The sequence below is a fragment of the Ciona intestinalis genome, chromosome 4 (assembly GCF_000224145.3).
Source record: "Ciona intestinalis chromosome 4, KH, whole genome shotgun sequence".
In the NCBI taxonomy this organism is placed as follows: Eukaryota; Metazoa; Chordata; class Ascidiacea; order Phlebobranchia; family Cionidae; genus Ciona; species Ciona intestinalis.
The window spans coordinates 5,015,252-5,032,155 of NC_020169.2; the positions used below are offsets into that span (position 1 = coordinate 5,015,252).

General features: G+C 33.9%; 2 protein-coding genes across 2 annotated transcripts in view; one reads left to right on the forward strand and one right to left on the reverse strand.

The window, feature by feature from the left end:
• LOC100185666 (myotubularin-related protein 13-like) overlaps window positions 1-16,904 on the reverse strand; it is a 27,139-nt gene that overhangs the window by 4,456 nt on the left and 5,779 nt on the right. Inside the window, exons 9-36 of the mRNA XM_018811528.2 lie at window positions 16,272-16,430; window positions 15,848-15,946; window positions 15,375-15,582; window positions 14,698-14,814; window positions 14,366-14,499; window positions 13,986-14,057; window positions 12,977-13,135; window positions 12,735-12,839; window positions 12,176-12,381; window positions 11,817-12,009; window positions 11,556-11,612; window positions 11,151-11,349; window positions 10,655-10,764; window positions 10,129-10,379; window positions 9,709-9,876; window positions 9,225-9,395; window positions 8,537-8,733; window positions 8,019-8,173; window positions 7,712-7,852; window positions 7,288-7,419; window positions 3,560-3,766; window positions 3,081-3,226; window positions 2,645-2,786; window positions 2,095-2,302; window positions 1,618-1,739; window positions 1,184-1,327; window positions 884-972; window positions 516-618 (exon numbers count right to left, since the gene is read on the reverse strand). Of these exons, the coding sequence (XP_018667073.2) occupies window positions 516-618; window positions 884-972; window positions 1,184-1,327; window positions 1,618-1,739; window positions 2,095-2,302; window positions 2,645-2,786; window positions 3,081-3,226; window positions 3,560-3,766; window positions 7,288-7,419; window positions 7,712-7,852; window positions 8,019-8,173; window positions 8,537-8,733; window positions 9,225-9,395; window positions 9,709-9,876; window positions 10,129-10,379; window positions 10,655-10,764; window positions 11,151-11,349; window positions 11,556-11,612; window positions 11,817-12,009; window positions 12,176-12,381; window positions 12,735-12,839; window positions 12,977-13,135; window positions 13,986-14,057; window positions 14,366-14,499; window positions 14,698-14,814; window positions 15,375-15,582; window positions 15,848-15,946; window positions 16,272-16,430 (4,194 nt within the window). The remainder of the gene's footprint in view (window positions 1-515; window positions 619-883; window positions 973-1,183; window positions 1,328-1,617; window positions 1,740-2,094; window positions 2,303-2,644; window positions 2,787-3,080; window positions 3,227-3,559; window positions 3,767-7,287; window positions 7,420-7,711; window positions 7,853-8,018; window positions 8,174-8,536; window positions 8,734-9,224; window positions 9,396-9,708; window positions 9,877-10,128; window positions 10,380-10,654; window positions 10,765-11,150; window positions 11,350-11,555; window positions 11,613-11,816; window positions 12,010-12,175; window positions 12,382-12,734; window positions 12,840-12,976; window positions 13,136-13,985; window positions 14,058-14,365; window positions 14,500-14,697; window positions 14,815-15,374; window positions 15,583-15,847; window positions 15,947-16,271; window positions 16,431-16,904) is intronic.
• LOC101242226 (hemicentin-2-like) lies at window positions 4,722-6,984 on the forward strand. The gene is made up of 5 exons (XM_004225943.4): window positions 4,722-5,073; window positions 5,234-5,485; window positions 5,680-5,873; window positions 6,044-6,204; window positions 6,415-6,984. The coding sequence occupies exons 1-5, from the start codon at window positions 4,978-4,980 to the stop codon at window positions 6,759-6,761; spliced, it is 1,050 nt and encodes a 349-aa protein (XP_004225991.1). The 5' UTR covers window positions 4,722-4,977; the 3' UTR covers window positions 6,762-6,984.

The following is a 16,904-nucleotide window of genomic DNA, read 5'->3' on the forward strand; positions in this document are numbered from 1 at the left end:
CAAGTCTCACGTAAGTTGGCTAATATTTAATTAACAAGACAAGATCAAGATAAAGTTCTTAGTAAAGGGAGAATGCAAACAAAGCAACATGAACAAATTTACAAAGCTTATAACAAGTTTAAATATGATTGAGATTGAGATAAAAGAACAGACAGCCTTGAACGAGGTTTCAATTAAGTAAAGATAGGAGTAATATTAATAAAGCAAGATGTGACACTTAGATTTGACTATTTAAACATCTCATGTCTGCACCATTATGAGATCAGTTAAACAAAATATGGCTCGTTGTTTGTCTACTAGGTGTAGCGACCACATTTCCAATTAAACGTAAATATGTTTTTAACTGTGATTGTGTTGCAATAACTGTTGTTTTGTCTCCATATCCTGTCTTTCCGTTTTTGTTTTTTTTTAATCTTGGTAATAAAATATTAATCTTTTAATCCCCCTAATCGAGAAGATAAATAAATATTATCATTATAATATTATAACAGTCAAAAAAGTCATGGTTAACGTACTCGCTTAGGAGTTGAAGTGTTTATCGCCTTCCAAGTTGAATTCCATGAATCGACGGGAACCCCAAGCTCTGTTTGTAATCGATCAATCTGGCTCAGTAGCATTCTGTTGGGATTTAAAAATTGAAAAAAAAATGCCTGGGTAGAACTCTATAATTTAGTAAGAGAAACAGCATTTTCTTTACAACCTCCCGACTGTTTATTTGGATCAAATAACTTACAAAAAACACGATTTCTTCCAAACTATTAAAACACCTAGCAGCAATAACATATATAAAAGTAATATTTCAACACAAAACGAATCCAAAGACTTGTGTGTGTTTATTCTTTAAGTTTTCAAAATAGTTAGTAGTTTAGTACCACCAACTTACTTGATAGTGTCCGGTTGAGCATCGGCAATGTTGTCATAGCAACCATTGACCACCCGCCTACCAGTGACACCTCCCCATACTTCACTTGTCTGTGGGGGAATAGGAAGTATTATGGAAATAAAATGTTATGTGATGGTTGGAAAATACAAATATTAAAGATACAATTGATAAAAGATTGTTGTAAAGTTGTAAACTGTGGGGAAATAAGTAAAATGTTCTTTGTTACTAATACATGGTAATTTTTTTTTCAAAATAAGTATGAAAAAACATTTAAAAAAAGCTTCATTTTTTTTACAATACCTCAGTAGCTTCTTGTTCATTATGACTTGTACCGGAAGTTAATTCACCAAGCGATCCATCAAATGGTGGTCCTTCACCTAATGCTTCACGTATGTAGTATGGCCATAGTTTTAACCGACACATGGAGTGTATTGGACGCAAAACCTACAAATTGACAGCGTTTAAAGATAGAATATTATGGTTTTTTAGTAATTTATTTGGTTTCGAAAAAAAAACAGATTTGTACTTTTAAACAACAAAGAATTTGTTTTTAAAATTAAATATAACAGGTAATGTGAATAGTAAAATAACATAATAAAATAAAAATTAATAATAAAACTACAAACTCCATTTTCTTTATTAACTCTTTCCAAATAGTACCTACACTTTGATAACTCTTAACACATGCAGATTATTTTTAACATTACACTTTACAGTTACTTCTAAACACTCACCTGAGACGATAGATGTTGTGGCGAATAAAACGTATTAAGAAACAGATGTGATTTCCTATGAGCTGCATCAATGTAATCCCACAGTGACTTGTATGGCCGGAGTGTGTTGAAACTTGGTGACGCTGTGTTATAAATGAACATGTTAATATTTTGCTACAACCTCTGATGTGTAATAAAATGTAATTTAAAGCAATATTATTTTCAAATATTTTGCAATAAAATTGGTTTTAAAATTAATACAAAACGGTGTGTAAATACTCAGTAAAAATAATAACCCACATTATCAACAAGGAGAGTTTTTTGGACAAATTGGGATGTTATGGATACTGGGAAAGCTTAAACCCCACATGTCCCCTGGCTTGCCCCACCGCAGAAACTTACTTAAATATACAATCTAATGAAAGATATCTATAGATCATTACAAATTCTAAAACAATTTCTTCCACAAAAACATTCTCAACCCACATAAGCAATTACCTGGAGGAGATGTTGAACTAGATGAAGCCAAAGAGTTCTTTCCTGGTGATCGACCAGTAACCTTCTTCTCAAACAAGATACCAGCTTCTAACCTCTCATAGTCAGAGTCCAGTAGAAAAGTGGTAAACCGGTTTGACATTGAATGGTAAGCTATAAGTTCTAAGTATGTGGTGTTGAACTCAAAGGATATCGGGAACTGGTTGATCAACTGGAATGTATTGTGGTTGTGAGTGTAAATTATTGTACTGGTATATGTATTTAGATCCTAGGACCTATGACATGCTAAGCTGCATGATCTTACCCACATAGAATAGATAGTGCCAGGGAAACTATGGTTTTAAGCGTTTAAAATTAACCATAGGATACCGGATTCGATGCTCGATGCTGTTACACGTTTGTGTACTAGAGCAAAACAATTAATGGACATTGCTCCAACACATCGTCATTCTAAGTGTTAGGGTAATGGGCCAACTCTGAATTAAATATCAGGTCTGTTGCCATGCTGGACCTTAACCATATAGAATAGAATGAATATCTACATTTTACACACCTGGTAGACTGCATCTAGGAACTGTAGAAACACAGGAGTGAATCCACTAGATTGAACATCATTAAATCGGTTCCTATGACTGAAACGATGGCCAAACGACAACCATTCTTTCTGTATCAATGTCTGGAATCCTTCAATTGTTCTAAATGGAAACAATTTATGTATTTTACCGCATTTGTTTAAAACACTTTTACCTCAATTGTACTTTAAATAGCAAAATAGGTAGCCTTGATCTGGGCCACATTTGTACTATTACCCCAACTTAATAAATTTTTATGTAGATATCGTAGGGTTAGGGAAAATGGGACACATTTCATTCTATTTTTCCGTCAGATTTAATAGTAAACATTCAAAAATTTATAAAACCATATCCTCAGGACTCCCACCTTAATATATAAAAAATTATGCAGAAAACTGTGTGAAAACAACCACTAACCTATAGTGTGGATCCAACATAACTTGAGCTAATGAAGATATTTGTGGCACAGCGTCGCAACCATCTTCCACTGCTATCATTACTGAACCACCATGAATGTCAATCACGTCAACCACTGCTCCAGCTACTTCTAATAACTGGGATACCTGAGAGTAAATGTGGTCATTATTTATTTGTTAAAAAATAAATCTGGAAATTATTAGTTAAACGTGGAAGTTTAAAAGTCATTTTTTTTGGAAAATGTTGGAAAATGATGACTTAGAAGTTTGGGAATAAAAATTTATCATATAGTATGTGTATTTAGTGAGTAGGAATGTAACAGCAACCTATCAGGCGTACTAAAACTTTTTGGACTATTTTTTTTAAGAGGAACAACAACAAATATAAGTCTTTCAACCGAAAAATTTCAGGTCAATGTCAAAACAACTCTTGTAAAACAAACCTACTCAATTTTGACATATTAAAATACATTTCATCACCTGCACAAGCCATCCGGAGTCTTCTACATCCTTCCTAAACCCAGTATCTTGTACTTGTTGTGGTTGTGTGGATGGGTTGGTGGAGGGTGGGGGTTCAGGGGGTAGACAGGATTTGATCATCGATTTGAAACTTAGACGAATTTGCTTCGGTTCTGTGATGTCCAATGGAACGAACATCACTTTGCCTTGCTGTTCATGTTTTAAATTCTGTGAAAAATATAATTTATGCTAGTTGTTGCTACCAGGCATATTATAATAGGTAGAAATAAAACTTACGTTTTTTTATCAGATGAGCAATTTACCAATATAAAAATATTTGGTTAAACCTGTTCGTAAGTACAGAAATTTCTGTAAAAATGTGATTCCCCCAAAAAATGAGACAGAATTTCATTTAAACAATATGCAAAAGTTAAAACTTGGTAAAAATATTATAATCTTATTATCGTAGCCTCATGGTTTAAGTAATATGTGTTAGAAAAACATTTATGTATAGAAATTCACCCAAGTTACATTATTGCGCAATATTTGTAAAACATCCAGGTATTTCATTTGGTAAATAATCACCGACAAAATATTTTTATCCCCTATGATGTCATGTGTTTATGACATCACAACTATTCTATTGTCAGCCATTGTTACGAGGCGTATATCACGTCATAATGTGTTTGCACAAACAGACCTTGAAAGAAGGACTAATTTTAACCGACCTACTTTCTAGAAACTTCTGTATCACATCCTGATTACGACACTAACAATTTTCGAAATATGTAACTTTATAGTTGATAATATGACGTCATAACTTGAAAAAATTCAAATAAAATTTGATGACTCACTGCGTGCCAAACATAGCTGGGTGTTTTACTACGAACGATAATTACGAAATTTGAATCTGGACATAATTTGTTGGTAATGTTTGCATAAGTGATATAATACGTAAATCAAAGGATGTCACCTGCTTTACAATAAAACCTATTATTGATTTGTACCCTACAGATTGGGGTTACATAAGTAGAATTGACAGGTTTACAAATATTTTGTTCAAAAACTGACACCCCCAAACCACAAGTTTAATTTCAACGCTTCGAACGACTAATATTAAGGTTACGTCAACTTGTTTTAACTAATATTAAACTTATGTAAACTTTTATATAAGATACGCCTGGTTGCTAAATAAAGTCGACAAAGGATAGACAGCCATGGGGGGTTGTAAAATTGTTACGACAACCGGCGTGGTTTCAAAAATAAACCAAGAGATTGCAAATGCAAACAATCTCTGTTGAGAAAGTTGTCTTATCACATGTCAAATATTGGATCTGCAATCTTAGTGGAGTGAACGCGTGTTGTTTATCACATATTACAAGCTATATAAGCACGCGGGGCTTGATACAGAATCACAACTTTGAGAAGATACAAGAAATATGATGAAGTTTTTGGCAACCTTATGTTTTGTGTATGTTGGTCTTATTGGCAATGCTGTGGCCATTGTGGAACAAGAAGTGGATGTGACATTAACAGTAAATTCATTTTGCTTTTAAAAATTTTCAAAAATTATTAGTACTACTTTTTTATTAATGATTTCCAATTCCAGTTTGTGCTTTAAAGTTTTTGTAGTATTTTAAAAAATCTTGTATTCTAGTGCCTTATTAAAACTCAACTCAAAAATTATTTTTTCAGTTTGAAGAAGTGACGGCTTACTTGGGCAACTCTGCCACCTTAGAATGCGATTACACCATCTCTAGTGGGCAGGATCTTCCAGTCACTGTAACATGGAAGCAAGGAGATGGACCACGGTATGCTGAAGAGATATTTACATGTACAGGGTACACCAAGGAGGACAAATCTTGTGTGAACGCACAAGTGACAAAAATCGAATATCTGAACCGACTTCAGATTGCTAACTCATCTCCTTCGTTGGTATTTACAAAGGTGAAAAAGTGAAATAAGTATTTGTAAATCTTTTTGTGTGAAGGTTTCAAATGAAAAAAAACATGTTTTATAGTTTTTTTGTGTGTTTTTACTTTTTGTGAAGGTTCCAGCTTCCAAACTTTTGTTTTCCAAAAAGATTTTTAACTATTTTTTAAATAATTAAATTCAATTTTTAAAAGCATAAAATTCAACAGGTTGAGGGAGAAGACAACCATAACTACTGGTGCCAAGTTGCCATTGAAGGAAGTAACATGGGTGAGGAACAAGTTGATATGAAGTCGGTTGTGTTGCGTGTACGTGGTGGACATGAAAGCCCCAAGTTGCACTCGGTTACCATTGAAGCCAACAGTGTTGGTGAGGAAGGAGCCGATATTCAATTGGATTGCGAGTGAGTACAAGGGAGAGCTTAAGTTCCTAACTTGTTTTTTTTTACATTTTTGTCAGATCAATAAAATTATATATATTTGGGTTTGTAATCTTTTTTTTGGAAAGTCAAGTTTACGAAATTTATTTGATAACTGTTTTAAAATATTTTTTTAAATATTTCCCTTTTTAAAGTTGCACAGGTTCCCACTGTGATGATGTAGCTTGGTTCAAAGGACCAACCAACGACCAACATACAGAGTATGACATGGTGTATACGAGAACATCAGGTTCAAGACCAACGCCAACACAGTATGTTCCATATGGGGATTGGAAAGGCAGAGCATCACTAAGTGGTAAGGTGGTGATACAAGCCAATGTATAGAGAAATGTATTTAACTTTTTTAATGTGGCAACTCTATATGTATTTATCTAATTTGCATTTTAATGTGTTTTGCTAAACTGAATTTTAATGTATTTTACCTTTGTGCATTTAGTGTGTTTTTACTTATAGGCATTCAACGCAATTGAAGGTAATAAAATCAACTCTATGTTTTTCCTTTTAGGCAACAGTTTAGTGATAACTGGTCTAAAGGCGTCCGACGCTGGTAGGTATTGGTGCGAGATGAGAAATGCTGCAATGTATGGGATCGGGGAGGTCGCTACCGACGCTAAATCTACTGTAGTTGAAATAATCAGTGAAAATGATAGAAATGTATTCACATGCGAGGGAAAAGCTGATGGTCTTTACGCCGATCCTTACCAGTGTAACATGTATTACGAATGTGTGATGTATGTTAAATATCACAGACCATGCCCCACTGGTACTGTATTCGCCCCTGGTCACCCATTATATGCATGTGAGCACCCTGTTAATGTACCAGCACCTTGTGGGACACTTAAAAATAACTAAATTTAATCTAACAATGCTGCTGCTTTGCTTCTTACCTATATTTTATAATTACTTTATTTGTACATTTTCAGATTTTTTTGGGATAATTATGTCACACATTTTTTTATGAATTCAATCAAAAGTGCATTTTGCTAGCTTTATGACAAACAATTTAAACATTATTTAATCGTATATTAATCTTCGCTTGCAATTTTGTCATGCCAATAAACAACCCAGACCTTTATTCTATATGTGAAGTTCTATAGCGTGCCCCAGGAATTGAGCCAGAGTTGATCTATCGCTTTTTTAACTTTTAATATTTTCAGTAAAAAAAAATAAATAAAAATACCCAAACTATTTCCCGTAAGTCAGATAGTCCAGTATACTAATGGTTCAATATATCAACTTAGGCAGATTTTTTCCGCATTATATAAGTAGTAAGTACATAATCTGGATTTAAAATCTGTTATGATTTTTTATATAAACTTAAGTCTAAACCTACCATTACCCGCCACACAACATAACAGCCAACATTACAAACACTAACCTTCAGTTGAGCCTTTTCCCCAAACACGTAAACCTTTGCTTGTTTCGACATAGCATGGTACATGGCTGATTGCGCAATAGTTCCATTACTACCACCATTGGTAGCTAGTGGACTTGGTGAACGAGAGTTAAGCTGAAGGGGATGGGCATTAGGTAGAAATTGAAACGCATGAGAACTGGTTAGGATTTTGTTAAGTAATGTCTAATGTGATATATTGTTATAATTTAGGAAAAATAAAAAAAAATTTGTTTTAAGAGTATAGGAAAAAATAGCATAAAAGGTTGCATATTTATTGATTTTGTCTCAAACTGTATATACTCCAATAAAGTTACATTTTCAATGCTATAAAGCACAATATGCTACTAGTATATAATGCAATAAAGTTACACCTATAATGACTTATATTGTTAAACATGCTACTTACCATAGGACTGGGTGATGTTCTCTCTCCAACTGGTTTTCCATTTGATCTTGTGAGTGTTCCCCATTTTCGAGGTTTTCTTAACGAACTCGTCAGTGCACTCCCATGCCCACGTGTGCTGCTCTGTGGTGTCCTCAAGTGACTCTAATGCATTTATAATATGGAAAAAAAATTAAAAAAAGAAAATGTTTTAGCATGGAAGAATTACCTTTTCCAAGCGTTGGGACAAAATTAACTTTTTTATATAGACATTAAGCCTTGTAGCAGAAGTGTATAACAAAGTTTATCAAACTACTATACAATAACTCACCTCATCATCTGTGCCAGTACTCGACAAACTGTTGAGTGAATCGGGACGGAATAATTCCGAGGATGGTCGACTCATTGGGGTGGAGTAAGATGCGATCTTCATCAAGAATTTCTCCTCCTCTGTTCCTGATCCTGCTGTCCCTTCATCAGACACTGCTTCAGTGCATAGGGATTGTGGTTAGTGTGTTATATTCTGCTGTTGTTGTTATCAGCATAATATAATAGTTCAAATTGTCGAGGTAAAATGGGTTGGTTCAAAAAAGTTTTTTATTACCATGGAGCAATTTTTAGGAGAATTGGATTTTTTATGTTGTCAGACTTAATGTAACACTTTAGTTAAAAAAATTCTGATTCAATAAAGACTTATTCAAGCCCCATTTATGAATATGCTGTTAAATTTCTTTGTATAGAAACACCCCCAATGATAGCAGCGTCTAGCCCAAACATGTGTCCTGTATCCTAAGGTCACAGGCAGTCAGTCTTTTTAAAACAAGAATTACAAAGATAACAGATTCTTACACATCGGTGCAGATTGTCCATGCTTAAACAGCGAACTGGCCGTCCTGGTTCGAATCCCACTGCTTCTCATAAGCACAGCTTTAGTAGTTGGATGCAACCATACAATGGATGGGAATCGAGACTGGTGGTGGCAATGTGCGAGTGATTTAATTTGATCATCAGACATGTTCATTGGAACAACTGAACAAGCTGGGTAACTAGGGGAAGGTAAAAAGGGTTTTATTTAGAGATTTTTAATACATAAAAAGGATCTTCTTTGGCTGCTAACCCATTTATATTACAAGTAAAACTTTCTTTTAACTAAATGTAAACCCAATCTATGTACAAATAGAAAAAATGTTAAAAATAAAATGTTTAAATTGTTTTGTTTTTAATTCAATGCTTGTAGGTCTGTCCAAACCTGTGGTTTGAGGGCCTTGTAAAAAATTTGAGATAGATATAAGAATAATACAACATATATGTAGCAAACATAAATGATACACAGTAGGGTGGGGAAATATGGGACACCTTTTACCTCTATTTTCTCGTCCAATTTAGTAGTAAACAAAGAAAATTCAAAGAATTATAAAACTATATTCTCAGGACTCTCATAGACCTTTGTTAATTGTTTAAAACATGATCAGAATACTTGGATATTATGTGCTGGAGGTGTCCCATCTTTCCCCACACTACTATTCCACTATCATACCTCCTGCACACTGAGAACATGCGGTTAACCCTTGATAGTCGATATCGGTTTCCATCTGTGTTCAACAACCCCAACCTTTGATAATCTCCCTCGCACGAACGTTGGATCAATCGGTTCATCGTGTCTTTATCGGATAATGTTTTCGTCATTGCTTCGTCAATGGGGGGCATTCTGTGGGTAAAAGTGGGGTTAGGGGTTTTAAGTGATATTAAAAAGGAGATTTGAATGGGTTAATACGAGTATTATAGGATTAAAATTAGGATGACTTTCTTAAATGCTAAAGAGATTGCCCACTGAATGCCTACGTACCAAAAACATAGCTAACCCATTCTGATAAAGCATAAATTAAAAACAGTAAATACTATCTAACCCACCCCCTAAACACAAAAACCACAACCCAACCTTCCTAGAGTATGAAAGAACCATACCCCCTGAAGTAAGGATACAACAACCCAACCCCCAAAGGATATTAACAACAACCTACCTTCCCAATGTAGCATTAGAACCCTGTTGTCCACTCCCATTACTTGCTGGGTAGTAAAGTGTTTTAGTTTTGCTGTCAGTCATCACCAGTCGCGAGAATCGATTGGTTTTATTCAACCCAGCTTTTCTCTTGGCTTGCTTAAACAATGTCTTGGTGCCCGATATTCGACTGTGATGAAATAATGAAGTGTTTGGTTAAAATAGGCAGTCAAGTGAACAGTTTGAGAGTTATGGTATATTTTAGTGTGTTAACATGGAAATGGTAAAAAAATTTGTGCACTGCATGGCAGCCATACAGTAAATTGACGGATCCATGATACATTTTTATTGGTAGATAAGTTGCTATTCATTTTGAGTAAAGATAGACCTAAGTTGAGTAAGATAGACCTAACACTATCTACAGTCTATGCATAAACATTACTTAGAGCTTGACATGGTGCTTGAGACACTTGACGTTGACCCCGCCTTCTTTCGCATTAGTGCGTTTGATGCTTTGTTGAATTGCAAGCGAGAGTTGCGGGCAGCGGACATGGCAAACGCCCCGTCGATTGTGAGCGGGTAACGCAGGGTTTGGAGCTCGTTTTGTAACTGATGTTGTTGTTCGGCAGAAACCTCCTCGTCAAAGGAGAGGAGGAGGAATTGGAAGGTGGAGGATCGGAGCTGGATGCCGTGCTGTGGGGTGTTTAATTATGTTTATTGTTTACTGCTAAATATTTTGTGCACCATGCAGTATATAGTGTAGCTGGCTGCCCATACTGCTGAGATTTAGGCCAAAATTTAGAGTAACAAGCCAACTCTAGAATTACCCTCTGGTTTCATGAAGTATGACAATTTAGGACCTCATTTATAACATTACTATGACTGAGCTGTCATCTGATATTATTATTATTTTTTTTTTTAAAGTTTGCCAGAAGAGGCAAAACAAACCCACAAAACGTTAAACTTACCTGTAAGTTTTGATCAATGTTTGCAACATGTGGAAACTCACTGACATTGAAAGGTTTCATCTTGAACAGGCTTGCAACAGGGAAGGAACGAATCACAACTTGTTCAGCGGCTGAAATAAAACAAAATAATATTACAAACTAAGTTTTATTATGTAAATTTCAAACTGGAAAATACACTTTGATATTAGTTGCAAAACGGTTATTAAGGTTTTTTACTATTGTTTTAAAAATTTCTATAATAAGTTCTTTATATTTTATTCTACATAGGTGAGGTCCTACAGCGTAACAAGTCATACTTGGTACTATTTTTTTATAAATTAACTTTATACAAGTAAAGTCCCCACACCTCCTAAAACTGTTCCTTGCGGAGACTTTTATAAAAACAATTTACCAAGGTTTTGTTATTTAGGCAAATTTTGGGGGGAATTTTATCATTTAAAATGGGTGCAGCAAGAAAAAGGCTGGGAAAAAGTGATTATTTAGCATTTGAACTAACCTAATGCATCGCATGGTACTCCAATGAATATAACACGATAAGTAGTGACAAACAACGCTCCCTCAGCTGGGAGCAATGTAGGACCACCTATCTCCCCTCCTACTGCAGTAGCTCGACCATCAGCTGCCAAGTATGCACGTAATGGCTTGTCTATTGCATGTGTCTCCCCAAGTAGAAGGTTTGGTTGGAGTAGTTTTGCCTGCGGGGGTTGGTAAGGTGGATTAGAGATGGTATGATATGACAGTCATACGCAAAAAAAATGGGTTGACATTTAGATAACAATAAATAAACTGACCAAACTGACCAGGCTTTTATTAAAGTTGTAAACTGGTTTGACGTTAAAAAAAGCCTTATATAAACTGAAAATGTATAGAAAATACTTTGTAAAAAAAATCTAAGTTTTACCTTCTTGATCGGTGGCAAACGCTTGCTTTCTTTACAAACATCTTGTAAGGACTCAACCTTTGAAAATAATAGTTACATGATAAGTTAATAAAAATATATCAATATTGCTTAAATTTTCTTGCTTTTTAACTCAAAATTCACACATTTTTGGCTGATTTAACAGCAAAAGAATTAACTTATTATACTAAAAGTTGAATGCAATAGTTGAATGGTTGGATGCAAATGTAACAATTTTAAAATTAAACAAACAAAACAATCCACCTGCATATGAACCAGGGTTGGAATCTTATTGGTCAACATCTTCGTGTGTTCATTGGAAATATTCGCTTCAGTGCACACGTGGTCAACGAAGCGCGTCACGAACTTTGACACAGTTGACGCGATGTCGCCGGATCCGTCGGATTCATCGAATCCCGATTCCTCGTCACAACTTCCTGTCATCGATCCCGCGATACTGGATGTAGAAAAAAGCTGAATTAACATGTTTAAATACAAACAATGCAGCACATATGTAAGACATCATTGCACTCCTGTTCTTATACGATTCCCACACCAAAACAACTGACACAGGTAAGCAAAAATCAAGCTCAAAATAGCATTTGGAGCAATACAAGTCAAACCTGTTAGTAAAGTAACTGTTGCTACTACTTTCTTCTCCATGAGTTAAACGTAAAAACTTTGTTCGATTTGCTCTCGTGGAATCGAGAGGTACCAGCATGAAGACCATTCTCTGTGCATTGTGCATCGCTTGGCTGAAGACAACTCCCTCTTCTGATGAACTCTCCTCTGATTTATCTTCAGCTGACTTAGACTCCCATTTCTTAAGCTGGAAAAAAGATTTGAATTTTTTATATTATTTATATTTGTGAATGGAAATAGTGGTAACATTTTTAAGCTGGAAAGATATTCGGGACTTTTCTATTGAGTATTTTTTTTATTATTTATTATTCTTTAAGGGTATGGTCCTTGTCAATGACTTAGGATTTAAGCCAGATTTGGCCCATTACCCCAACACCCAGAATGTCCATTTAAGTCCTTCGTGCGACCGGTACCGCGACATTGCATCGCTGTCAGATACATATTTTTTTGCACCATTTTCTATTGAGTATTAGTGGTATTACTTTCATACAAAGTTTTAAGTAGGTCTAATAAAACAAAATTCTTTTAAATTGTGCTTACCTGAATAGCAGCAATGCTCATACACATTTGGTTGTCTCTTCTACCAAACACTTCATTAGAATTTGAAGTTTCAAGATTTTTTTGACTACCAGTTGGTGATAAACGCTGGGAATTAGGTAAATATTACAGATTTTGATTAGGCTCTATATGTATTATTATGTACATATAGTTTATGTAAAAAAGTAAACTGTATAGTTATTATAATGAGCAAATAATAAATGGAGCAAAAACATAAGACATACTCTTGTTGTTCGTTCCTTCTTAGTATTAACAGCATATAGATTTCCAATAGCATCTTGGATGTCATCAAAGAACGCACTTTCCCAGAATGCATGGGAAGTCCATACAGGGTGATCTTGTACAACTGTATACATAAACTGCATCACTGTAGGGCACAGTTTCTGTACAGGAAAAGATTCCATTTAAATTGGTTTAACATTTTACAGTCATTTATTTTAATCAGACAGGAAATATCATAATAATATTTGTAGGGCACAGTATTTGCGGCACAAAATAATTTTGTTAGTTTTTGCACAAAAAAGTGCTGTAATATTAATTAGGGTCAATAATTTCTCCCGAATCGGAAATATCGGACTAACAGCTTAGTAGGGCATGGTTTCTGTAAGACAAAATATGTTTTTACAAAAACACAAATGTATTACGCCACCCCGTTTATAAGTAATATATCGGTATATATTTCATTAAAAAACACTAACAGAATTTTCTATTTTCTTGAGTAGCAAGATAAGATGCCTCATCAAACAAAAGAAATCAAAACATAACTGGTAGATCTCAAACAAGTCAAATAATTCAACCACAAAAACTTTAATGAACATGTTCAGTATTTTATCAAATACAAAACCAAATATCTTGTAGGGTCACGTCCTTAAAACTATTATTTTGACCTTAAAACGTTAAACAATAATATACAAGAATACAAATAAGGAAAAGTTTTCAAGCTATGTATTTAACATGTGGACGAATTGGAACATTAAAACTAGAATTTTGATTTAAACATAGTAAAAAAATGATGTATGGTAATGAAAAACTAGAGGAAAGTTCTTAAAAGATGACAAGCTATTATTAACATTATAACAATATAACTATTATTGTTTGACTTAAAAAGGTAAAAACACCAATGTTTAATATTACAATGCGAAATCTAACCAAAATTGTTAAGAAGTAAAAGCCTACATATTTAACATGCAAGTATAGTGTTAGTAATACAATGGGTATGGTTATATGACTCACCCGGTAAAATGCAGTAACTACAGGAAGTAGATCGGCAGCTAATGTATTCTCATCAAGCTGGCCACTGCTGTCCTGTTGAATCAGCAAAAAATTAGATTTAAATTATTTTTTGTCACTGCATAAATGTATAGGAGTTAATCTTGCTACCAGGTATAAGTTTTAACAGGGTAAGGTGGGAAAAGACAAGAAACATTTAGTACCTAATATCCAATCCTGATCATGTTTTAAACAATTAACAACGGTCTATAGGAGTAGCGAGAATACAATTTTATAATTCTTTAAATATTTTTTTTACTACCAAATGGGACGATAAAATAGAATGTAAAGGTTTCCCATCTTTCCTCATCTTGCTATAATTAAACTGAGAAAAAGCAACCAACCTGTAATGCATTGTTGATAAGCCTTGCAATATAATCAAACTGTTGATTATCAAGTTGGGGGTGAGTTTTGGAATACGCAGTTAATTCATGGGTTAATGCATTCCGTGCTGATCTGCTTTTTAATGCCCGCAATACTGAAAATAAAAAAGAATTCATCAAATTAAGGGTATATTCCATAAGTGTCTCGTTTATTTAATTTTTAGTTATATATGGGCTAACAAAACTTTTTTAAGAAATTTTTATAATTTAAAAAAAATTTCCAACTATTTTATTCAATTTTCTCAAAACAATTTAAAAAAAATTGATTTAAATAAGTAATTATGCCATGTTACCAGCTTGAAATATCTTCTTAATTTCAAGAGTTTTGCTTTCAAATATAAACGTCATGCAGTTCTTGAGGACTTCTAATCTCCTGCTGCTTGTAGTTCCACTACGATGTGCAAAAGATACTGCACCGATGAATATATATAAGATTCGAAATAGTATAATGCATGTCAGCATTTAACAGTTCATAAATCAAGTAGGGAAAACTGGACACCATCGCATAACTTCTAAATATCCTGATCGTGTTTTACACAATTAACAACTGTCAGGGAGATTGGATGATTGAAACATTATTTTTAACCATGTTACAACTCAAGTTTTAACATTGTGTTCTGTTTTATATATGTATTAGTTTGACTGATATGTTACCATGAACAAGCACAATAAGTATCAATATTTAGTTATTTAGCCAGCTTTCTATACATGGTAATCATCAAATTCATAATTATACATTTTCTCTTCTTTGTCATAGGGGCTTATAATGGAGCAACATAATGGCCCATGCTATTAGTAAACATCATACACAGATCGATATTTGTAAGCCACCCAGCCATACACTCTTTAGCATAACATAATGCTTGCTTTATACAGTCAACAGCAGTTGTAATAAACTTCATTTAAAACTTTTCAGATTACATAATCTGACAAATATAACAAGCAATCTAACCACCACAACAACACATACTTGGCCTTGATCCTTCTGGAACTTTCCTGGAAGATTGCGCAATCCTTTTCGGACCACGAGCTGACTCGGCCCTGACACGATTCTCCTCCATAAAAGTTTGCACGGCTGTCGCGCTCAGTTTCGGGAACCTTTTCTGGTTCAATCGTTCGTGGGATCCTGAACTTGGTTTGGGGATTTTCTCAGTTATAGAAAGATGGTTTGGGTTTTCCTGTTAGATTATTATTGGTTTAGTAAAAGCAGTTATTTAAAAGCATTTTTTAAAATAAAAAAATTAATATCGTAATATTTAAGAATAAAAAAATTAAAACCTCAAAACATATGTGAACCAAATTAGTAAACACTTTTCAACAAAAGCTATGAAAAATTAATGTCAAAAATCTATAACTTTACATTTTTTTACAAAAAAAAAACAGTATAAATTTCCGAAAACAACATGGAAATATGCAGTTCACAACTCTCTACACATCACTTACATTTATATAAAGATCTGAAGCAAGTATCTTAATATGTCGCATTGCATGATATACATTATTCATGTCCGATTGTATTCGGTTTGGAACATCTGCTACAAGCTGTAAACAAGAAATAATTCAATTTGGTTTAGATTTATTTTCTGCTTTAAACTATAAAAAATTTGTGTTATAGCAAAACACATAATACAAAATTTTGCACACACCTTACTCCTAACAGCAAGGGTGCTGTTTTGAGCTTAAACCTGGGTTTTAAAATATATGATGTCCCCTCTGGTTCTGGTGTAACACGTTACACGATACCTTAGACACCCTTAATGGTATACATATGCAAAATTATTTTACACAGTATGAATCCAAACACAAATCTAATTGTTTGTTTTACAAAATGTACCAAAATTCAAAAAAACTTATTTTAAAATTTTACCTCATCAAACTTATGCAGCTTCCTGTAAGGTGGACCATTGGTTTGAACAAACAGAGAGAAAGCTTGGCTTTCTAACAACTTGGGTACAAACTCATTGGCAGAAGGTGTGTTGTGCACTGAGAAACCTCGCATTAGAAGGAAGTTTTCCTGCAATGCAATGTAGTATTGTTAATTTTCAACTTTGCAGTTCTGGCATGATGATGCATTGTGTTGAATGTTGGCAATATTTTCTGTTCAACTAAAAGTGTATCCATTTATATGTTTAGTTTATCTATTAATAACACAATTTTGTGTATTTTTTTTCATTTCTTATTCAAACAAAGAATTTACCAAATAAGTAATAAACAATAATTTGTTAAACAAAAAACAGAGCTTTGAAACTATTATCTAACTATTATTTTTTGAATTTTTGTAAAAACTTGACTGATTTTTTAGATACAAATAATAAGGCATACAAGAAGAATGTAGTTACTATGCACAAAGAGAAAAGATTTGTCTTTGTAACTTTGTGTGAAAATTCCTAGTCTGTTTGTAGTGAAAACTGCAGAAGAATTAAAGAAACGTGATACAGAGTACCAGTGTGAGTTCGGTAACATACTGAACCATGTGTTTATTTAATGACAAAGTTCACAA

What these genes read in the sequence shown, in the direction of transcription:
- LOC101242226 (XM_004225943.4), top strand. Translation starts at nt 4,978, where the DNA reads ATGATGAAGTTTTTGGCAACCTTATGTTTTGTGTATGTTGGTCTTATT. An exon ending in AAGTGGATGTGACATTAACA is followed by an intron (nt 5,074 to 5,233) that starts GTAAATTCATTT and finishes TTATTTTTTCAG; the next exon opens with TTTGAAGAAGTGACGGCTTA. An exon ending in AGGCAGAGCATCACTAAGTG is followed by an intron (nt 6,205 to 6,414) that starts GTAAGGTGGTGA and finishes TTTTCCTTTTAG; the next exon opens with GCAACAGTTTAGTGATAACT.